General features: G+C 25.0%; 1 protein-coding gene and 1 long non-coding RNA gene across 2 annotated transcripts; both read left to right on the top strand.

The window, feature by feature from the left end:
* Positions 1-592: 592 nt before the first annotated feature.
* Positions 593-9,783, top strand: LOC132921693 (uncharacterized). The gene is made up of 6 exons (XM_060984856.1): positions 593-720; positions 3,038-3,064; positions 3,532-3,594; positions 5,588-5,641; positions 5,951-5,989; positions 7,844-9,783. Exons 1-6 carry the CDS (start codon positions 645-647, stop codon positions 7,906-7,908), a joined length of 324 nt encoding a protein of 107 aa, XP_060840839.1. The 5' UTR covers positions 593-644; the 3' UTR covers positions 7,909-9,783.
* A 372-nt stretch (positions 9,784-10,155) lies between these two features.
* On the top strand, positions 10,156-13,259 carry LOC132922264 (uncharacterized). Its single transcript, XR_009660998.1, has 3 exons — positions 10,156-10,968; positions 11,390-11,446; positions 12,835-13,259. It is a non-coding gene; the product is annotated as an uncharacterized LOC132922264 (long non-coding RNA).
* The last annotated feature ends 12,859 nt before the right edge of the window (positions 13,260-26,118 follow it).

Raw genomic sequence — 26,118 nt, 5'->3', positions numbered from 1 at the left:
CAAAAATATTAGTTTTGAACTGCATATTTGTAATGCATATTCTGTTGGCTATAAGTCATCTGCCTTAGTTTTAATTATTATGACTATCATGTTCATTTCAACCTACTTTATAATTTAAATAATTTTTATATATGTTGTAACAAGTAGTAACGTATTATTATAGTATAACTTCTGTACGTATAAACAAAAGTAATATGTATATACTATGCACAATACAATAATACCTTAGGGCTTACAATATTTTACCTTTTATAATTATTTTATAAATTAAAATCAATATAAATTTGACTACGTTATAAAAATATTTATAACCATGAGTAAGGTATTTAAATATACTGCTGACTAATAAATTGACTTTAAACGATTTTATATTAGAAAAATAAGGTAAAATGTGGTTGTTGATACTATGTTTGATTTAGAAATCAAATACAATGCATAATATATTATGTGTCTTATTTACACATGCTTTACAAGACAGAGTTGATTTAGTGCTTGTTTATTTTTATAATATTTATTGCTGAAATGTGTACTTAACTGTCAACAAATAATCGTGTCTTTTCAGAAAATATCACACTTATTTTAATCTTGCAACTCAAAATAGTTGGTTGTTCTTTGTAATAATCTAAACGTACTGAAAAATAAGAATGGTATCTTCTCAAACGTTAATAACATTAACAGTGATCAGTATTTTAAGATGCAGTGAGTCCAATAAATATAAAGGTAATAACATTTATTTTAAATAAAAATGTTAAAAAAAAATTATTATGTATAAACTTCATATTATAAATTTAAAATATTAATTTAAAATATTGTGATTTTTTTAAAAAACATAACATAGAAAATATAGCATTATATTATACTTCATACTTTATATTATATGAAATCACGGAGTGCTCATTTTATTAAATTTTATTTTTATAGATTATAAATATATTATGTAGCCATACATATTATAAATTATAAAATTAAAATGTAATTCATTTTATTAATTTACCATATAAAAAAAAAGTTCAAACTTTAAAAAACCTCTTTATTCACTAGCAATGATTTTAAATTAAAATTAGGTGCATTAAAGTAATATCATTTTTAGTAGAGAAAATTAAAAATGCTCAGTACTTATAAAAAGAAAGTTTTTGACAAAATATATTTTAATCTTTTTTGTTGTAATTCATAAATGAACAATATTAATAAACACTTTTTAAATTAAAAATCAAAATAACTTAAAATATGTGTAATAAATTCAACTGATCTGAATTTTAAATATTTTTCAATTTTGATCAAAATTGTTTGAATTTAGGTAATCTTTGATTATAAGAATGTTTGTTAATAATTAGTATTTAGTAACTAAACCATACAATATACACGTTCCCGGTCGTGACGGCAGCTAGTATATTGAATTTGAATAGTGTATGGTATCGATTATTGTTATATAAAGATCTGTATCATGGACTTGTTATGGCTAGACGCTAATTTATGATAATCAAACATGTAGACAGCTTATAATAATATTGTCCTACACTAATCTAGTTAGTCTCTATTCCCCGTGTTATTAATAATAATATATTTCTTCAAAATAATGAGTTTTGAAATTGTGGCTGGTGAATGACAAAATAATTAAGTTATTTATCAAAATGAAAAATGTCTTATAACTAACCTTGTCAAGTATTTTTGTGCGTATAAGTGAAAATATGTTAATAAAAAGTGTAATGTTAAAATATACATAAATCGGATATTTTAAATATGATATTGACCATCGAAAACACGAAAAACAGCCGATAAACTTATTAAAAAAAAACTATTTTCAAACCAACTCTAAAGAAAACTTAACGATTTCACAGATGATCCTGAAATAAAAACTGTTGAAGGTGAGTCATTTTTAATACAAACAGATTTGGTATCATTTTTTATTTGTTTTTTGTTATAACTACATGTCATAATATTATATGCATTAGCATTTAGTTTTTTAATAATAATATACGAAATAAAATATGCTGAAAGAAAAGAGGGGGACTACGTACAGGGGTTTGGTGTCAAGACTTTTATTATGTTTATTAGTGAGGTAAATACCTATTATAATAATTCTCCTTTGTCAGTTTTTCATATTTTGTTGTTATTTAAAAATAAATACATAAGATTTTCACTAAATGAAATATTATATTGTCACTGCCTATAATAAGCAGTGTACATTTTTAACTGTTTTTAAGCTATTTATAATATTTTATTCAAATTTGAGATGTTTCTTAGTTTTATTTCTATAATTGTCGATAAAAATGTTTTACTGCTTCAAAAAGTTAGAAAATTCAGTGTACGTTTTCATTATGGTAATATAAAAGTATTAAAATATAGTGTTTATTATAACAACCAATTTTTATTTTTAAATAATTTTAGTGTTATTCAATTATTTTCAATGTCAAATTATATTTATTTAAAGCAATAATTATTGTATTTTATAGTCTGCAAAGGTAAGGGATAGCATACTAGTTAATAATTTATTTTAAAAATAATTTATATAACATTACCATGACTGGGATTGGACAAATTATGTCCATCGGGTTTTCCGTATAATGTCATATTTAATATCAACAACAAGCAGCCACGTACTATATGGTCTGTGCAAGTTAAACATTTCGACTTAATTTCTTCATTTTTTAACTCTTAACATATTATCAATCAGCAGCCAATAATGACTTGAAAGGCTGGTCTAACATTGTCGGGTCCCACCGAGATTTATTCGGTAACTCTATCATCCAATTCGGCCCTGAACATTACTATTTATGGATTTTACATACCTACTGGGTACAAATTTATGATATTTAGTGAATAATGTCAATATTAATCATGTAATTCAACTACCTAATTTATTCGTAACTCACTTCTGCTATTCAACAACCGTATTTCTTTAAAAACACACTTTAGCAATAATTATTTGAAAATTAATTTAATCTTATTTATATAATTTAAATTGTCATACCTTTTTTTCCCAATTAATGTTATGTTTATCAATACAATATTTATAATTTTTATATTTAACCAATAGCTGCTCTACACAGTGCTGGTTATTCAGGTGAGTAGTTATAAGTTTATGATATAAACAATTTTTGATAGATCTGTGTGTTAAAATTATGAGTTATGAGTTTAAATTGTGTATCTACTGATCTATACTTTTTATAATAGTTGAATCAAATTTATAAATTAGTATTAAATTTACAGTTTGGACAAACCAATGTTTAATTAAAGGATAATTGAACGTATAATATATTATTATTTTTATAGATGCTATTGGATTTTTAAATTACTGTTATGCTAGTAAATTTAGTGAGTTTTATACTTATAATAATCTATATATTAAATTTATGCCAGGGACATTTATTATTCAACAAATTTTCATACTTGGTAACACTTTTTTTTGTATCACCTGATATATTCACCGTATCAACGTCTTTAATAATTTATACGTTATAAAAATATTTAAATTTCATGAGATATGCGATACTCAGCGTGTAATTGTAATTTAAAAATCAAATATTACAGAAAATTTTGAACAATTTTCAACATTTCGGGTCAATTTGAAGAAATGGGATGAAAGTATCAAAGGTAAGTTTTTACATCTATTATCGTGAACTACGTATTTTGGTTTACGATGGGCTAATAATTAAACAATTTCACTTTTTCAATTTGACCGATGTCAATATTTCCAATATCAATATCAATTGCTAATTTACCTACACATTATACATTTTTGTCTTTATTGTTCTTATTACTGTAAATGTAAGAATATGCTCATACAAGAAGAATTGATGACTATAAGTTGAGGTTATCTCCAAAGTAATGTATTAGAATAAAAATGGGATATTTGTTTTAATTAGGTTATTTTATATAAATGTGTACCCCATAATGTTTTTCTTTTTCTTTTTACAAGTACTAAAAAATCTGTGTGTATAGTTAGACACAATAAGAATATTTGATAAAAGTAATAATTTGATCATGAGAATTTTGTTGAAAGAAGCCACCCATTGATGATACTTTCTATTATTTTGTTATTAATTTAATTTTATAGATCACGACACCTCTTACGCTCAGGCGTCTCGGATGATTTCCAGGTACTGTGGGAGTAGCCCAGTTTTTTTATTTTAGTTCATTTGGATGATTGTTTAAACGGTTATGGAATCTTTTATAAAAAGATTATTTATTCATTTAAATTTTGAGTCAGTATGCAGTGTATGATTTCACAATGGAGGGTTGAAATGGAGGGTGGAGCACTCATTAGTTTTCTTAAAGAAGTATTTTGAAAAATTCATATTTTCATGATATATTTTTCTCATTGGCCAAAACTTAAGTCCGTAAGTCTGTAATGGCTTCAATAGTGTCTTGTATATGAGTATAGGTTAGTGCTAATAGAGGTGTAATTATTATTGCATAAGAAGGGTTAAAATATGCGAGAACAATAATTCAATGCTTGGAAAGGATCTGGCTACTTCCGCAGTAATGTGATCATAGCCTGGTGGTTTATTTAATGGAGATTTTCGCCTGTTTTTAATAATAAAGTTGTTATTAAACCTGTTAAAGTAGCCGGAGAATTATATTTTACTAGCTGTTCCGTCACGGCGTTGCCTTTGTATAAGATGCGTTAATAATGCGGGAAGCTCACGTCGATCAAACGGTTTTCAAAGTGTATTCGAATAAATCCGTGTTTATCAGTGGCAAGATGCATTGGAATTGAATTACGTAATTATTTAGAATGTACAATTATAATATATTTATTATTTAAATAAAAAATTCCGGTCGATCCCTCCAATAGTTGTATGTATTTTTATGACTCCACAAAGGAAAACTTATTCTCATTTCTCATTACAATTTTATAAAAAAGTTTTCCACCACTGGGCTCTAAAGTTATCTATTTACCTTTTTTTTTTTTTTAGTTATCTATTTATTTATTTTATTTTTTCTTTACCTATATTTAGTAATTCACTCATCAACGCCTCGACCGAACCGTTGGGTCTAGATGAGACTTGACATTTTGTACAAAGGTTCTTAAGCAATTTAAGGGCGCACTAAGAAAAGATTATTCAAAATTCGACCTCTAAGAGGGTAAAAGGGTTTTTTTATAGGGCTATAGATATATGTATTTTGAATTGTTTAATAACTGTTTGTTCTTTCTTCTAAATAGTTGCTAGGATACTAAAAATATGTCTGATTACTTTAGATGTTTTTTTTATTTTTTTACCGTGCGGCTATGATGTTATAATATATGCCATGGAAAATGTGATCAGATAATATGGTTACACAATTACTCAAGATTTTTTGAGGGTCCTCAATGTAATTTATTCGTGAAAAAACTAAACTGTGCGGTGTTTTTTTACTTTTTTTACATTTGAATTAAACTTGTATACATTTTCCCGAACCAAAACTATCTGTTATGGGACCGTGGACGATTTAATTTCCATTTTTATATACTAATTATATACTAGACCGATTAGTCAGTTTAGTTCTAATAAACATCATATAATATTAGAGATATGATATTTTTTTTGCATCCAAGAAATAATAGTATGCGCATAAACTTAATCATCAATAAAATTAATTCTAGGTATTTCGCATGAATTTATGGACGCATTAAAAAAAAAAGGATGTTATAAGGACGGTGAGTACAATATTAATATTTCAATGGTTTTTATAATCATTTACATAAAAAATGAATTTTATACACTCTAGTAATTGCTTTATTTATATCTGTTCCTAAAATTATATTAGTTTTTGACATTTATGGGTGGCGTCATTCTATACATTTGTGTGACACGGAGAACGTTACCACGTCCTTAAACACCCGTAGGTTAAAATTAGTCAGTAGCCATAAGACAGAAACATGTGCGATGTATCTGCATGCAGCGGAGATTCGATTTACAATATGTAACCCAATAAAATAAAATTCTTATTTTTCATTTCTTTACAGATATTCTGATGAAACCATTAGGATATTGTAAATATCTCTGTAAGTAATAGTATTAACTTTCACCATACAATTTGAAAGTTTAAAAATTTGAAATATTTTGATACGATACATATACATTACTTTATGACGAATACCTATAAGGTTTAAATAAAATATATTACCTTAAAAAATACTGATAGACTGTAGAATTATATGGATAGATTCGAGGTAGCTAAACGAAAATAACTCGATATTAATCTAAATATTTTAAAATTATTCTTGTTTATAGTAAAAAATAATAAAAAACCAGCTGTTGCATATAATTATACATATTAGTAATATTATTTACATGATTTATTTTTATTTTATTATAATACTGTCGTACTTATTTTCTTGTTTTCAATTTGTATTTATACTAGCTGTTCCACCCGGCGTTGCCCTGGCAAAAGTCACCTCAGATTATGTACGACTGTTGTTGGCGTCGTGGCGGTGTGTACACACACACACACACACACACATATATATATATATATATCAATAATATATATCTATACTAATATTATAAAGCTGAAGAGTTTGTTTATTTGAACGCGTCAATCTCAGGAACTATTGGTTCGAATTGAAAAATTCGTAATGTTATAAATTTCACGTAATGACTAAAATTTCATAATATTATAGCCGAAAAAATTAACATATAAATAAGTTTAAAATCTGATCACGAAATTGATGATGCAGTTAACAATTTAACAACACTTATTCAAACAGCGGCTTTTATGTCAAACACCTTAAACACCACCATGAACTCAGAACATACACATCCTTTTCTCTCTGATCCGGTGCGCTTGCTAATAGTAAACAAATGTAGAGCAAAAGCAGTTATCAAATGATACGTTTACCTACGCATAAAAGCACATATAATAAATTAGCAAATTTTATCAAAAAAAAAAAAATGCTTGGCTTAAAATAAATCTGACATGTACGAACAAAAATTGACCACACTCTCTTTTTTAGACGAACACTTATGGAGAGAAACCAAAAATCTACTTCAGTATAAATCTCTTTCAGCCCCTCTAATAAATCCAGATAATTAATTTGCCTTCTCAGACTATTATATAGCTGAAGTTTTTAAAACCCACCTTCGCGAAATCTTTAAACCACATTATGATATACTTATACCTGAACACATAAATGAGGTAAACACCTACTTAAACCTACTATCTCCAATCAGTCAACCTGTAAAATATTTCACCCCTAATGAAGTCACACAAGTTCACCCCACCCTCTTACAGATCGATTAGTCTGTTACCCTTTCTATCCAAAGTTCTAGAAAGACTGATTCTGAAGCGATTGACACCACATATCATCACTAATAAAGTAATAACATTCTGCCAAATACCAATTCGGTTTTCGGGCCTTTCACAACACGATACATCAAGCTCATAGAATTGACGACGCTATTTCTATATCACTTCAAAAGAAACTACTGCTCCTGTGCCTTCCTAGATGTTTCTCAGGCCTTTGACCGAGTCTGGCATGAAGGTTTACTATTTAAAATTAAAAAATTCCCCCCTCCCTCATTCCTCTTAATTAAATCGTATCCGATTGACCGCTACTTTCAAGTTCAACACAGCTCTTCTACTGCGGGAATTTCAAAAATTAATGCCGGTTTTCCACAAGGCAGTATTTTATCCCCATGCTTTTTAACATATTTACTGCTGACCAGCCCACTATGCAGCACAGCAAACTATAGTGGCAGATTATGCTGATGACAAAGTTATTTTGTCTATTAGTGAAAATCCATTAAATTCTTCATCTAACTTACAAATCACTTAAGCCTGAGTGTATAACAAATGGCTAATAAAATTATTACAAATCATAATATTATATTTACAAAATTAAACATTTAAATTATAGATTCAACGATGGAAAATGATTTTGGATGGTTTGCTATTAATGGTATAATTATTATATTATTTTAACTTACACTAAAATTTTAAAGATCATCTATACATTTTCAGGAATTATATTAATTTATTTTATGATAAAATTGTATATATTTATGAAATTCTGCCGTAAACAATATCATTAATAGCCATGCACAAGGCGTTTTTCACTTTAAAATCATAGACTTGTTGTCTTTTTTTTCATCATATATTTTATAAAATAGCATATAATCTATTTTTCATAAGAATTATCTCAAATGGAAATACCATTTTTCAGCTGTAATTATTCTGAACCTTACCATCTTGTTTTTACAAAGTTACAACCCAGAAATGCATTTCTCCACCTAATCAAAAATATTCCTACAGATCCGTTCGTATAAAATCCGTATCTTCTAAGTTACAAAAAAATAAGCAGACTTCCAATTTTCAAGAAATTATAGCTATTTATAGTTATGTCGAAGCCCTATGTTTATATTGTGAGGTTTTACTGTGACAGGTTTTTAGCCTACCGTCAAGCATCCGATCTTGATAGTCAGAACCACAACAAGAAATCAGGTAGCAATAAATACAAACTTTTACATAACTATAGGCGAAGTGAGATTTATTATCTCCAACCTAAATTTTATAAATAGAAATATTTATAACAAAAAATGTTTGAATAAATTATCTTGAATTATATTTATTAGCACTGTATTTATATTAATATTGTGCGAGAAGCACAACCATTATTCGAAATTCATAATACTTGTATTAATTTATAGTCATTAACTATTTTATTGCATTAATTTAGCTATTTATTCCAAAGGTAAGGACACAACATTATTTATTCATTAAGTTTTATTTATTCAGTTATTCCTACAGTGGTTACCTAATAGTTAATACTTAACTATAGTAGATATACACTCACTAATAATTGTATTACCGGTGGTTTAACCTTTTATTTCGGAAGTTATCCGTTTCCGCCAAAATAATATTATCCGATTCCGCCATAGCCCTTTTTGCCAAAAAACGAAGAAGGTACAATTCCCGTTTCCGCCAAAAAATTTTTTTTTTTTTAAGTTTAATCTTGTATTAAGCTTCCCAAGATATTTTACCCACAGACAAACAAAAAATAAATGACTCGAATCATTCTAAAAAAAATCTTGAATTATTATCACATGTTTTTATTTATTATATTTCAAATAGAAGTATTTTAATTACCATTAAACATATTATATTAATTAATTATATATTTATGTTTATTCATTCACAGAAAGGGACGATAGTAAGTTTTTGGCTGAGACTAAATCGTTTTAACTTTTCTTAAAAATTATTTTTTTGTTTAACATATCATAAATTAAATTGACAGTATCATGTTAAATATTTTATCTTGTAAATGATCCATTATACAGTTATTGTGATATTTTTTGATTTATACTACTAATGAATTAATTAAATTTTCCATTCACAGTAATTAAAAGTAAGCTCATGGTATATGATATATTATTACTAATTTACCAATTACACCTAATTTATAATAAATATTTTAATCGTATTTAAATTAAATTTAAAGTTTTTCGATTAACTATAAAGTCCAACTCAGATTTTGACTTCCTACATTTTAGATTATAAAAGAACACACCTTATCTAAAACGCCGTAGCAGGATTATCCACCTACAACAAGCCAATGACATCCAATCCAAATTTCTTTTAAATCGAGTTATCGAAAACACAACATACGCAACATATAAACCTTAACATAGTTTTTAAAAAAGAAATTGATTAAATGATAATTTTGATATTGGTTAAATTGAAATAGTACGATACAATTCATCAGAAAATTATAATTGAATTTAGAATTGTTTTATATGTTTAGACTGTCTTGGTAAGATAAGCGATGTTACTTTAAATACTTTATTTATAATAAAAGTACTGCCCAATAAATATATTTTTAATATCAAAATTGTAATTCATTATTATTAGTATAATACTTAATTGCATTTATGTAAACCATTAAAATTGTGAAATTATAAATTTTTATTTAGAATCACTAAAATTAAACGATTTTTATGGTGAGTATAATACATGGTTAATTATTTATGATAAAAATTCTCTGTTTAGTGTAAATAAAATTTCGTATATTTAAGACATAAGTCATAAATCAATTAAATATTTTGTATAATATGAATATTATGCATTTTCTAGTTAATTGTGAATACACTAATATCATTAGATCATATAGAAATCGTAAGAAAATTATTATACAATATTATATACATTTAATTGATTAATTAATATTATATATGTTCCACTTATACATCATTAATAGGTCTTAGAAATTAAAAAACATAAATAAGATAATATATATATATAAAAAAAAACAAAGAAATCAATTTTACTTTTTTCAAACAAGATTTTTTTTTTCTTCTATATGATTTTCTAAAAATTTGTATGGCAAATATATCGCTATAGACCACGGTTAGAAAGTTATGAGAATTTGTGTATGTGTGTGATTGAAAAGTAAAATAGGATTTGAATAATTACTCAGGAAAATAATTAAAAAAGTTTTTATACTGTTACCCATACTTGAGTAGCCTGACTATCAACTAGTCGTATAATATTGTGTTACTATTTTTTTGGAATCTCATGAAGAATTCAAGTGTAATATTGGAATATCCCAGTATATCTATAAAATATAGTTCGTTATCTTAATATAGTAAATGGCCAGTAATTAAAATAGATGATTAAAAATGTACAATTGCAATCGATATACCTATACAATATACCTATACCCTAAAACTACACGATAATAATAATTAACAGAATCGAATTAAGTCCAATTAATTTAGATATTGACAAAATGTTTTACTAAATGTATTGTTATTTCATTTATTAGAGCCTGAATTTATTAAAGAAGACGGTAATAATAGAGTAAATTATAATATACATATAACATATTACATATATAAAACTTAAATAAACTATTCCTGAATTACAAAATACATAATTTTTAGTAAGATAAGAGTCTAATAAATTGTATAGTTTCATGTGCTCAATTAATAACTTATTCTATCATTATTTTAGAAGAAGCAAAGGATAAGATGAAAAAACTTACAGGTACAATTTAAAAATATTATTTTCAAGAGTTTAAAATTGAAAATTATGTAAAATATAATTTATAATGTAGGAAATATATATAAATGAATATTATAATATTTCAATAAAAATATGGTGATACTTTTATAGTTTTATAATTGAGGTTTAATGATTATACTAGTTGTATTATAATTCATCAATAATCTAATAATAAAATATATATTAGTATATTACATAAAATGTAAGCCGGAAGGTCTAACATTGATTCACCCAAGGTTAACATTCTTAAACATTATTAAAAGTATAACAACGATTTTAATATTCTTCCTAAATCTTTACTTAACTAATTCTAACATTCAGTGTATTTTTATTTTGTATGCAAAATGTTTTTATCTGGAGACAACAATTCACACTAATTCCATAATAATTATCTTTATTTTAGTAATTCAAAAAAAATACTTCAATTATCATATCAGATTGTTGAATAAATTGAAAGAAAGTAAGTATTCTTTTGAAAATAATTAATTATAATATTTATTTGTTTCCAGTTAAATAATAAAATAACGATACAACATAACTCTATATCATTAAGTATAGAATAATTAGAATATACTATAAATTAATTATTACGAAGATTCTATATTAATTGTAATTTGTATATAATATTGATTTATAATTTTAATGAATCTTTCTGAAAGCTAAATTTAATTACTATAGTAGTATAGCCTATAGGTACTTAAATTAATATTCTTTGGTTTTACATTGAAATCTACAGCATATAACATTACAAATCAATAGTAAAAAATTCTATGTTATAATTTAACTATAAAATCAAACGGATTTACTGTTATATTTTCCCATGATAATATAACTGGCAATATAATTATGTTGTTCATTAAAATATTAATATAGTTAATAATAAGAAAAAACTCAATGCTCTCATAATTCAAAAAGGTTTTAACGGCTTATTTCTAAGATATATTATATTGTAAATGAAATGTTATTAAACATTTAACTATTATTATTTATTTAACTATTTATATAATAAATTATATAAAATCCTTTAAAATTAATTGAAAACATTGCATAGTAACCTTATCATTTATTGCACATGGACTACATATGTTAAGTTCACGTTCACATTGAATAGGTATGTAAATAAATTATCCTTATACGGTTAATTTGGAAAATACGTTTTGAATAAACTATAATGTATAAACTATAAGGATGATGATAATTATTTATATTTTTGACTATTTACTGTATTTCTCTAAAACAATGTTTCTCAAATAACCAAGCTAGTGATATCGCCTCCATTGGACGCTAAAGCTATCCAGGTGGGCGATGGAAGTTAAAGGTTTAATTGGGAGTAATTGTATTAAAAAAGGTGGGCGGTAACTGTTTCAATTTTTTTAAACAATCGTATCACTAAGTTACTCATAAATAATAGACAATGGTTATAAATTACCAATCGTCTTTCTTTCTATTACAATAAAACATATTATACTTATTTATAAACAATAATTTAATTTTTCATTACTTAATTTTGTTCCAATCTTTTTTTCTTAAAGAGGAGGGTGAGAGTCTGTCTGATTTATTTTTTATATGTATGGTAATGATAAATAGCTGGTGAACCGCTGCTCTATAAATTGTAATTTTTTTAAGCATTTTTTATTTTATTTTCTCGTTTGAGCCATAATTTACATTCACAATCATGTCTATACATTATATATTTATATATAGTTTTTAATTAAATGCATTATAATAGAAAAATCGTAATACATTTCTAAATGTTTTATAAAAATTATTTATTTAAATATAATTAGATTTAATAATAAAAAAATAAAAGGCACAAAATGTAAAATTATTTTTTATTATTGTTTTTAGGCACACGATATTGGACAATAACAGATTGGTGTAAATTAAAATTTGATCCTCCCATTGACACTCAAACAAATTCACTTTAAGCACCGTAAAAGGAAGAACCTAGATAGTTGAATAGCTATCTTATTTAATAAATCCCATTTGATTGTATTTTAATTTTATTTTCCAGTTAAGGCTATAAAGGCCACGGAGATGTTGGGCGCCGACATCAGACATATTCATATTTCAGTAATCTCTATGCTTTTAACAATTGTACATGTGCCGTGTTTTTAAATTGTATTTAACATAAAGACATTAAAATAATAAGATACAAACAAATTCTTATTTTTATTCAAAAATATTAGTTTTGAACTGCATATTTGTAATGCATATTTTGTTGGCTATAAGTCATCTGCCTTAGTTTTAATTATTATGACTATCATGTTCATTTCAACCTACTTTATAATTTCAATAATTTTTATATATGTTGTAACAAGTAGTAACGTATTATTAAAGTATAACTTCTGTATGTATAAACAAATATTTATAATTATGAGTAAGGTATTTAAAAAAACTGTTGACTAATAAATTGACTTTATACAGTTTTATCAAAAAAATATAAGCAATTATATTAGAAAAATAAGGTAAAATGTGGTTGTTGATACTATGTTTGATTTAGAAATCAAATACAATGCATAATATACTATGTGTCTTATTTACACATGTCTTACAAGACAAAGTTGATTTAGTGCTTTTTTTGTTTTTATAATATTTATGGCCAAAATGTGTACTTAATCGTCAACAAATAACCGTATCTTTTCAGAAAATATCACACCTCTTTTTTCTTGCAACGCAAAATAGTTGGTTGTTCTTTGTAATAAGTTATTACTAATAACCTAAACGTTCTGAACAATAAGAATGGTATGTTCTAAAACGTTAATAACATTAACAGTGATCAGTATTATAAGCTACAGTGATTCCAGCAATGCAGGTAATATCAATAGTTTTATTTAAAATTTTATTAAAAAAAAAAGATTGATATAATGTAAGAAACAACAGAAATGTCAATGATGTCATTAAATTATGAAAAATATGGTTCATATTGTAAAAATATAAAACTGTTAATTTAAAATATTATTTTAAATTATTGTGATTTTGCTAAAAATATAACATAATTAAATTTTAAATTAACTTTTTTTTTTAATGATCTTATACTTTTTTAGTAAATGATAATTACTTTTTGAATCAATATAATCTTTAGAAAATAGACATTAATCAAATATTTTATAATAATAATAATATTTATTTTATTTTTCTTGCAAACAACAAAAAACAAAAGAACTAACAAATTAATACAAGCTGCAAACTCCCCTATAAGCGTAATGCTTGTGGTGAAGATTAAGAATTTGAGTTCAGTATAATATAGAGTATAATTAATTAAAATAAAAAATAAAATACATTATGTAATAACCAAGAAAAAAGACTTCATAAATATTTTTTTTAAATAGAGAATAGTGCAAATTATAAATAAATAAATAGGATTATAGTGCCTGAAATTTATAAAAAATCAATTTTTTTTTTTTTAATGATTTAAACATATAAAAATTAAAAAAAGTCATAAATATTAATTTTGTATAATCTACAGATTTGAATAGCAACTGATATACAACATTTGAGACCAATTTAATTTTTAAAATGTTGCAGAGGTATATTAACATTATCTTTATAACGTGTATTATATGAGTGATCGAACTGGGTAATGTTTTGTTTAAATCTGAATAATCTTATTAGGGTGTTACTAAGGTATAGATTATCAATAGACGCTACATTAAGTTCTAAATAGCTAAATGTTTGTTATAAAACATACGATTAAGCAATAAGAATTTAATTAGTCTATTTAAAGTAATTTTTGAACGATACCTATGAGAGTCATATGCTTGACCTCAAATGCAAATTCCATAATATGTGACAAATGATTGAACTAGCGACAAGTATAATATACGTTTAATATCTGTGTTGACAATTAATCTAATTAAAAACGTAAAAAAATTTAGTTAAATTAGTAATATGATCATTCCATTTTAACTTATAATCCATTGTTATACCTAAATATTTAACAGTGTGCACTTGTTCTAAAATTGTGCAATTCTTACAAATACCATTGCAGTATTTTGAGCGAAGACACAGTTTATGATTTGAGTTAAGAAGTATCTGCTCATTATTAAAATGGATATATTTTGAATTATTAATATTTAACTCTAGTAAATTGTTGTCAAATCATTCATTCACTTCTTTTATGACAATATTAGCGGTATCATAATCTAAAGTATCAATATTTTTATTTGATAATAATATCACGGTGTCATCAGCATAACTAATAACTTTAACATTTATCTGCAGATTAAGTAAACCATTGATATGTATAACGAATAATAGAGGGCCAAGAACTGTACCCTGCGGAACGCCATGTTTGATTTCTAGTAGATTGCTATAAGAATTGTTTATTTTAACGTATTGCGCTCCATTCAATATATATGATTTTAAAATATTATAAATTTTACCTCTTTTCCCAGCACAAGCTAACTTCCTTATTAAAATATTATGATTAACACTATCAAACACTTTTTTAATGTCCAGAAAGATGCTTAAAACTTTATTATTTGAGTCAAGATTTTCATGTAAAAATTTATTTACGGCAAACAAAGAGTTACTACCAGTCAAAAAACCAAATTGATTATTAGAGAAGAAATCCTTTTTATAATAACTAAGTTACTTGTATTTATTAAAATGAATAATTTCTCAAGAAAAACTTTGTTGAGTATTTCTGTGCATATAAATAGAAATGTATTAATAAATAGTGTAATATTAAAATATATTATATAAACAAATCTTAAACCGATATTTTTAATAATATGATATTGAACATTTAAACAATGAAAACCAGTTGATAAATGTTTTTAAAAAAAAAAAACTATTTTCAAATCAATTCTTAAGAAAACTTAACGATTTTACAGATAATCCTGAAACAACCACTGCTGAAGGTGAGTAATTTTTATTTTTTTTAATACAAACAGAGTTGGTAAAAATATCGATGTGTTTTTCTACAAATAGTAATCTAAAGGTTCTAAAGGCAAATATGATTTTTTCTTATGGTAAAATTTATTCATGCCCTATATTTACTTACTAACTTTGTACAACCCATATAAATATAAACGGGAATTATGTTTCACTTGTTTTTTGTTATATATTTAACTTATTATATAATATGCATTAGCATTTAGTTATATTTAAAAATAAAATGTGCCGAATTAAAAGAGTGGTGGAGGCTACACACAAAGGGTAAATTTAGGACTTAGCATGCTTATTATAGAGGTATAAACTAATTATGTGCCAAAATTCAGTTTTCGGTAAATTAATTCCGAAATTTGTCGATTTTTGCCTTTTGGTTTAATTTGCCTGAAAATGGATGGCACAGTTTTCGGCCAAAATGAACCTTTCCTTTTTCTGCCAGTTCACTTTTCGTCCATTCTGGTATGTCCGTTTTCGGCCAATACACTAGTTTGGTCACCAATGAAATATTCTTCACTTATTTTTTATGTTCAACTAGGTACTAATTTATATAAGTAATTTGTAATAAATGCATGCAAAAAGGAATTCAATGCAAATTTGATTAATATTTTATAATTTATTTATCAATAAAAATGTATCACGTTGACATTCAACAGTTTTTATTTACTAAAAGTATAGTTAGACACAATAAAAGCATTATACTTTTTGAGAAAATAAAATTATTTTCCATTTACATGAGCATGAAGGTCATATTTACAATGTTAACTAAATTATTATATTATCATTGTCCGTACTATATTGTGTGATTTTATAATTTTATTCAAACTTAAAATGTTTCTTAGTTTTATTTTTATAAATGTCGATAAAAATGTTAACCTATAACGAAAAACGATTAATTTTATTTCGAGTTATCGAGAACAAAACAATATTAAGTGAAATGGTATTTTCAAGGAGATTTCAATGTATTTCGAGATAGCGACGTTTAACATAATAATGTTATAATAATTATCTACTGTATTATTAATGTCATTCATTTCTTTTCAATGTATTAATAAATAGTGTAATATTAAAATATATTATATAAACAAATCTTAAACCGATATTTTTAATAATATGATATTGAACATTTAAACAATGAAAACCAGTTGATAAATGTTTTTAAAAAAAAAAACTATTTTCAAATCAATTCTAAAGAAAACTTAACGATTTTACAGATAATCCTAAAACAACCACTGCTGAAGGTGAGTAATTTTTATTTTTTTTAATACAAACAGAGTTGGTAAAAATATCGATGTGTTTTTCTACAAATAGTAATCTAAAGGTTCTAAAGGCAAATATGATTTTTTCTTATGGTAAAATTTATTCATGCCCTATATTTACTTACTAACTTTGTACAACCCATATAAATATAAACGGGAATTATGTTTCACTTGTTTTTTGTTGTATATTTAACTTATTATATAATATGCATTAGCATTTAGTTATATTTAAAAATAAAATGTGCCGAATTAAAAGAGTGGTGGAGGCTACACACAAAGGGTAAATTTAGGACTTAGCATGCTTATTATAGAGGTATAAACTAATTATGTGCCAAAATTCAGTTTTCGGTAAATTAATTCCGAAATTTGTCGATTTTTGCCTTTTGGTTTAATTTGCCTGAAAATGGATGGCACAGTTTTCGGCCAAAATGAACCTTTCCTTTTTCTGCCAGTTCACTTTTCGTCCATTCTGGTATGTCCGTTTTCGGCCAATACACTAGTTTGGTCACCAATGAAATATTCTTCACTTATTTTTTATGTTCAACTAGGTACTAATTTATATAAGTAATTTGTAATAAATGCATGCAAAAAGGAATTCAATGCAAATTTGATTAATATTTTATAATTTATTTATCAATAAAAATGTATCACGTTGACATTCAACAGTTTTTATTTACTAAAAGTATAGTTAGACACAATAAAAGCATTATACTTTTTGAGAAAATAAAATTATTTTCCATTTACATGAGCATGAAGGTAATATTTACAATGTTAACTAAATTATCATATTATCATTGTCCGTACTATATTGTGTGATTTTATAATTTTATTCAAACTTAAAATGTTTTTTAGTTTTATTTTTATAAATTTCGATAAAAATGTTAACCTGTAACGAAAAACGATTAATTTTATTTCGAGTTATCGAGAACAAAACAATATTAAGTGAAATGGTATTTTCAAGGAGATTTCAATGTATTTCGAGATAGCGACGTTTAACATAATAATGTTATAATAATTATCTACTGTATTATTAATGTCATTCATTTCTTTTCAATGTCACATTATTTTTTTATTTAAAGTATTTAAAATAAATATTTATATTAATAATTATTTAAATATTTTTATTGTATTTTTTAGAATGCAGTGGTAAGGGATATCATATTAATTAATGATATATTTTATAATATAATAATAAAACATTACCAGGACTGGGATCGGACAAATTCTGCTCACCGAATTTCCCTTTTATGCCATGTTAAGACGTATCAACAACCAACAGCCATGTACTATAGTCTGTGCAAGTCAAAAATTTAGTCTGAATTTTTTCATTTTTCAACTCTTAACATATATTATCGATCAGCAGCCAATAATGATTTGAACCGCCGGCCAAACATTGTTGGGGCTCACCGAGTTTTACTCGGTAACTCGACGATGCTACTCGGCCCGCCCTAAACATTACTGTTTAAGAATTTTACGTTCTGGGCATACGTGATACATTTATGATATTTAGTGAATAATGACATTGTCAATCATGTAATAAAATTCAACTACCTAATTTATTCGTAACTCACTTCTTCTATTCAACAACCTTATTTCTCTAAAAACACACTTTAACAATAATAATTTCAAGATTAATATAATTTGATTTACCTATTTAAAATTTCATACTTCTTTTTTCCAATTAATTTTATATTTATAATTTTGATATTTAACGAACAGCTGCTCTAAAACTGGCAGGATTTTCATGTGAGTAGTTATAAGTTTATGATATAAACAATTTTTGATAGACCTATTTGTTAAAATTATGATTTATTTGTTAAAATGTTGTATCTACTAACTTAAACTATTTTATAATGCTTAAATCAAATTCATAAATTTAAAGAAGTCTATATGCTATTTAAGCATAAGTTAACGTGTGATATATTATCAATTTTATAGCTGAAATTGGATTTTTAAACTACTGCTATGTTATGCAATTTGGTGAGTTTTTTAGTGATAAAAATGTATAAATCAAATTTATGTCAGAGACTTTTATAATGCAAAAAATGTTCACACTTGGTGGAAATTTTTTTTTTGTCTTATTAATGCTTTACAGTCATAATCCACTTAATATTGAGTTCTTTATTAATTTTTAAATAAAGTATATATCATCTATTCATAGACTATTTAAACAAGTAAACTGCAGAGTCCATTAAAATATAAATGTGCAAATAGTGTCACCTGATATATTCACTGTATCAACGTCTATAATAGATTATAATATGTGAACAAATATTTCCATTTCATTACTTATGAGATACTCAGCATGAATGGGTGATTTTAATTTAAAAATTAATTATTACAGATGATTATGATGAGCTTTCAAGTTTTCTAAACGTCAAACGGAAAATATATGATTTAAATACCATAAGTAAGTTTTACACTTATTCTCATGAACTACGTATTCTAGTTTACGACGAGTTAACAATTATATATTTTCATTTATTCATATTGACCAACTCCAATTTATTGTCTTTATTCTGATAATTGTATAAAGTATGCTAATCCAGGAAAAATTGATGACTATAAATTTAGGATGCCTCCAAGGCAATGTACTAGAATCAAAATGGAGTGATTAGAAATGATATTTTGTATAAAAGTGTTACGTGTACCTAATAACTTGGATATAATTTTCGATTAAGTACAACAATATGAGTGTTGGAAAATGTGATCAAATAATATGGAACGCAATGACCTCATGATGTTAGTAAAGTTCTCAATGTGATTTATTCAAGAATAAACTAAAATTTCACTTTTTTTACATTTGAATTAGATGTGTTTACATCTACCCACAATTATCTGGCGTGGAATTGTGGACAATTTTATTATCATTTTTATAAACAAATTATATTTTAAACCGATTAGTTAGTTCTAATAAATATTTTTTAATATTAAAGATATGATATATTTTTTATATTTTTTGCATCCAATAAAAATTAGTATGTGCAATTAGCATTAGTAAACGTTATTAAATATCAATAAAATTACTTTCTAGATATTATAAATGAATTCTCGAAAGAATTAAAAAAACGAGGATGTGATGTTAATGGTAAGTATAATTTTCATATTTTAATTGTTTTTATAATTATTTAAATAAAAAATACATTGTATACACTCTAGTTATTGCTTTATTTAGATGTGTTCCTAAAATTAAAATATGACATGTATAATGGCTGGGGTCATTCTATACTTTTGTGCGACATGGAGAGTATTACCCAGAGCCGCGTTTAACGGGGGCAAGGGAGGGCAATTGCCCGGGGCAGCAGATTTTATGATGTTTGATGGGGCGGCAGATTTTAGAGGATCAACATAAAATAAAAAATATATAATTATAATTTTTCTTGTTTAACTGTAAAAAATAATAATAATATTATGATATAATAAGTACATAATATTTACTTGTACTGTTATCGTATACCTAAACTATTTTACTATATATGAAGCTTCTTCTATTTTTAATAAGGTAAAGAGTTTAAATTTTTGTTTCATGATTTGTATGTGAACGTCTATACTACAAAGATTTAATATGACGAGTGTAACTTTACAATCTATTGATATTGATTTAATCACGGTTGTCACGTTATACAAATCATTGGAAACATATTTAAAAGACATTAGAAACAAATTTGACTTTTTCTAAAAACAAGCAAAAGTAATGTCTTCCGAAGAATTTTTTTCCTGGAAAATTTCAAGAAAGAAAACAAGAAAAATGTTTTTTGATGAAAATGAAACTGACAAAGCAGTATAGGAAAGTAGTCGGAAAATGAAATGTGAAGTATTCCTAGTTATAATCGATAAATTTATCATAAATGTACGTGAACAAAAACTAGCTTACACTGAACCTCATAAACAATTTGGTTTTATATTAGTGATGGAATCAATAGACACAGATAATATACGTGACAGTGCTAAAAATCTGGTAGAATTATATTCAGAAGATCTAGATAGTTCGTTTAAAGAAGAAGCAGTGCAATTAAATCAATTATTAGTTTTTTTTTCAACACAAGACAAATCATCATTCATTAAGCTTTTAAAATGTCTCACTGATTCTCCACTATTGTCATCTTGCCTTACGTTGAAATGGCAATGCAGATATTTTGTTGTATGGCTTCAACAAATGCAAGTGGCCAAGTTGGAACCATCATTTTACCGTGATGAAACGAATAAGTGAATGTGCTATTTAAAAATATACATAATATAGATATGAGCAATTTGTAAATTTATTGCTCTTGCATAGTATTCTACCAGTTAAACGCTAATGACTGTAATGACTAATTAATACTTAATAGTGTGGTGAATGTAATTTTGAATTGTAATTTTCTTAAGGGCGGCATATTTCTATTTGCCCCGCGGCGACAGCATAACTTAACGCGGCACTGGTGTTACCATGACGTTATGAACCACCCGTTGGTTTATAATATTCGTCAGTAGCCATAAGAAATAAATATATCCAAAGTATCTACGTGCAGTGGAGATTTGATTTACAATATGTAACCCGATAAAATAACATCCTTATTTTTCATTTCATTACAGATATTGTGATGAGTCCAAAAGAATATTGTAGATATATCAGTAAGTTATAGTATTAACGTTCAACATGTATGATTTCAAAGTTTAAAAATCTGGAATATTTTGATACTACTTTATAACAAAGACTTAAGGCTTACATAAAACAAATTATGTATAAACGTAGACGAATACTGATAGACCGTTGAATGATATGAATAGATTCGAGGTACTTCTACAAAAATAACTCGATAATCTTAATACTTAAAAATAATATAATAATAAGTCGGTAGTTACATACATATTATCAATATTAAACATATTATCTATCTCCATGAATTATTTTTATTTTATTATAATACTGTTGTAATTATGTTCTTATTGTATATTTATATTATTATTTAGTATTGCTATGGTTACCGAAACGCAAATGCCCAAGTGCACAAATCAATAATTTATTGTACTATAATCATTATTGCGTGTGTTTGTGTGTGTGTGAATAACCGACACATTATTATGCGTCCAACGGATATTTTTATTTTGTTTTAGTTAAATAAAAATAACAGTGTACACATACAATTATTTACTTATTTTTTTTAATTCCATTATTTTGTTTAATATTTAATTTCTTAATTATATTTTATGAAATATGTATATTTACTACAATACTTTATATTATATTTACAAAATCAAACATTTAAATTTTTAGATTCAAAGTTGTATCCAAGTATAAAATGCTGTAGTCCTTTAGGTATAATTATTAAATTATTTAAAATTACAATAATATGTCTTTAATCACATTATTATATACATTTTCAGGAATTATATATATATTATTTATGACAACATATAATTTGTGTTAATAATTGATGAATACTTAGAAAAAAAATATGCTATGTATTTGGGAAATACTTTTTTCGTAGTTATAGCCCTCTATATTAGACTGAATAAAATCTGACGCCATTTATCACTATGATTTTCCTAGTCTTGCCAATATGTACTTTATAGCCGGTTTCTGCCACCTTGTATCTATTTTTAATATGATATATTCTCATCATAATCTGCCGTTCTAATGGTATTTTATCTATAGAAGTTGAATTATCAGGTGTTTAAATATATATTTCTTCTTTATGCCGGGTTTGGACAACCGAAACGAGTACAAAATAATTATTACTCTTCCGAGGTACCAGTAGAGTTGTTTGGAATTTTCATCTATTTGGTAATTATGTAAGTATCTTCTGAATATTTATAAGATTCCATTCCCTTGTACGGTTTTTACATCCATGATTCAGTTGGAAAATATCTTAAGTTTATAACTTAATATATTAAAAAAATCTCTATTTTAGATGGATTCTTAAATTGATCTCTACTTGGTGAATGTATTCTTATGGGAATATAGTACTAGTAACTCTGAACCCCTTAACAGTCAACAGACCTATGAAATTCCAACTATAATAATTGATACTATGTAGTATTAAAGCTGTTAGGTATATTAAAATATCTTTTATTTCCATTATTGAGTTGAAAATTCTCAAAGTTATCTGCATATTAATTCACTATATAAGAAAACTATGTAATAAACCATCAAGTAAAAATAAGAATTATTTTATTTCTTATTTTTCCTTATCCTCTGTTGAATCATATACATACACATGAATACTAATTAAAACCATCAAACTTATTCAATGTATAACCATCATAGACCCATTATTTTTTTTTCATCATGTATTTCATAAAATATTAAAAAATCTGTCTCTCATAAAAGTTACATCACGTGGCTGTAAATCTTGTCTCCCGTTAGTCCGACCACATTCATAAATAGGTAATTACCAAATTCCGATTGACTGAAAAAATGCTATACTCTGTTAATCTTAACAAAACGCCGACTACGCGATTGTTAGAAATAATAAAATTATGCTTCTGAAAATACGGTATTCAAACCCTTTTAACCAAAACAATGGTCAAATTCATACTTAGGAATCGACCACCCATACTTAATTAATGAAACAAATGATTATAGTATTTTTCAGCTGTAATAATTCTGAAACCTATCACCTTATTTTTTGCAAAGTTACAATCTCAACCATGTATTTCTCCACCTAATCAAAAATACTCCTACAGTTGTATAAAATCCGAATCTTCTAAGTTACAAAAAGAAAAGCTGACTTACAGTTTATATATCCACGACTTTAATGAATAAAATAATTATATGTTTATGATTAATCTTTATACGGAATTTTAAAAACTTGTATTAATTTATAATCATTAATAATTTTGTTGCATTTATGTAGATTCCATAAGTAAGGATACAAATTTATTTATTCAATCATTTTTTTTTTATTCAGTAATTACAACAGCTGTTACCTAATAGTTAATACTTAATTATAATAGATGTACAATTACTATAATTGTATTATCTGTAATTTAACCTTTTATTTCAAAGTTATATTAGTATTTTGGAAATTTTAAGATAAAGTTGTCAGATATAATGACTTGGCACTATGATAATTAGATAGCATAGCCACATTCTTCAGTAACAAAAACATATTATTTTTTTTTTTAGTATTATGATATTGTTTAAAGAAATTTAAAGATGTAATATAAGGTTGTGTAAATTTTGACAATTTATTTTTATTATTAAAATTCATATTGTATTAAATCCTCAAAATATTATATTACCCACAGATAAACACAAATATATGAATCGAGTCATTCTAAAAATGTCTACAAATAAAATAAAAGACTAAAATATAAATAAGCCATGCTAAAAAATCACATGGTATCATTGATTATATTTCAAATAGAAGTACAGTGGTCGCCGCTTATTGGACTCACGGTTAATTGACTCATTCGCCTATTAGACTCAAAACGGTTGGTCCCGATTCGCACATATACTAACACACAGCAAAAAATTCGTCTATTCGACTCACACACCGGTTAATAGGGTCATTTGAAAATTAGATAAATAAAGAAAATATGTACATACATTTTACGTAGAGGGATTCAGCAAAGAGGCGATTTTGACGTATTCGAGAAACATAAATCTTATGAAGATATGATTATGAAGTTGGCCGAAGAAGCGAAAATCCAATCAACATTAGACGTATTTTTATCAAAAAATTAATTAATTTTATTAATTATGTATGTATGTATTTTATTAATTTTATTTTATTTTATATAGCTAGATTTTTACATTTTTTATACCTTGAATTTCAATACATATTTTTAATTTTAAATTTTTTAAATTTAAGCATTCTTAAAATTTTTTTGAGTCATTCGCCTTATTGAGTCATTCGGTTAATTGACTCAAATTGTCGGGTCCCAAAGTGAGTCCAATAAGCGGCGACTACTGTATTTTAATAACCATTAATATATTTTGATTAATTAAAAGTTTATTAAATACTTATTTTTATACATTTACAGGAAGGACTATAAGTATGTTAACTAAAATACACTTGACACAGACTTAAACCTTTTAAAGTTTTAACTTTTACTACAAAATTATTTTTGTTTAATGTTTTATAAACTAAATAACTGTACTTACCAATTACCATATTTATTTTGTAAACTATTTGTTATAAAATTATTGTAATGTTTTTTAAGTTATAATACTAATAAGTTAATTAAATGTATTCATTCACAGGATATCTAAGTAAGCTAACTCATAGGAGTATAATAAATTAATACTAGTTTTTCGATTATACCTAATTTATATAATACATATTTTAATCATATTTATATTTAATTGAATGTTATTCGGTTAACTATAAACTCTAACTCAGTTTTCGACAAATAACATAAAATCCGAATTTCATTTAAATTGAGATACCGAAATACACAACATACGAAATAAAAACCTTTTCATAACGTTTATAAAAACAAAAAAAGAATTTGATTTAATGTTAGTGTGTATATGGGTTAAATTAAAATAGTACAATACAATTCATCAGAAAATTATAATTTAATTTACAATTTTTTTTATATGTTTAGAGTGTTTAGGTAAGATAAACGATGTTAATTCAAATATTTTTTAAATACAATTTGTAAAAAAATTACTGCCTAATACATTCATTTTTAATATTAAAATTGTAATTCATTATTATTAGTATAATACTTAATTGCATTTTTGTAAACCATTTATATGTGAAATTATAAATTTTGATTCAGGGTCAATAAAACTAAGTGCAATTTATGGTGAGTATATACTTAGTTAATTATTATTTATGATAAAAATTCCCCGTTTAGTCTAAATAAAATTTTGTATGTTTAAGAAATAAATCAATTACATATTATATGTATAATATGAATATTATGTATTTTCTAGTTGATAATGCATACACTAATGTTCTTAGTGCATATAAAAACCGTAAGAAAATTATTATGTAATATAATTATATGTATCTTACATTTATTAATTTATATTATATATTTATAT

The sequence above is a fragment of the Rhopalosiphum padi genome, chromosome 2 (genome assembly GCF_020882245.1).
Source record: "Rhopalosiphum padi isolate XX-2018 chromosome 2, ASM2088224v1, whole genome shotgun sequence".
NCBI classification, from domain to species: domain Eukaryota; kingdom Metazoa; phylum Arthropoda; class Insecta; order Hemiptera; family Aphididae; genus Rhopalosiphum; species Rhopalosiphum padi.
This window is presented reverse-complemented; position numbering and strand designations above follow the sequence as displayed.

Coding starts and splice junctions, on each gene's coding strand:
- LOC132921693 (XM_060984856.1), top strand. CDS start 645: ATGGTATCTTCTCAAACGTTAATAACATTAACAGTGATCAGTATTTTA. Junction 3,065..3,531: donor ACACAGTGCTGGTTATTCAG/GTGAGTAGTTAT, acceptor CAAATATTACAG/AAAATTTTGAACAATTTTCA. Junction 5,990..7,843: donor AGGATATTGTAAATATCTCT/GTAAGTAATAGT, acceptor TTTAAATTATAG/ATTCAACGATGGAAAATGAT.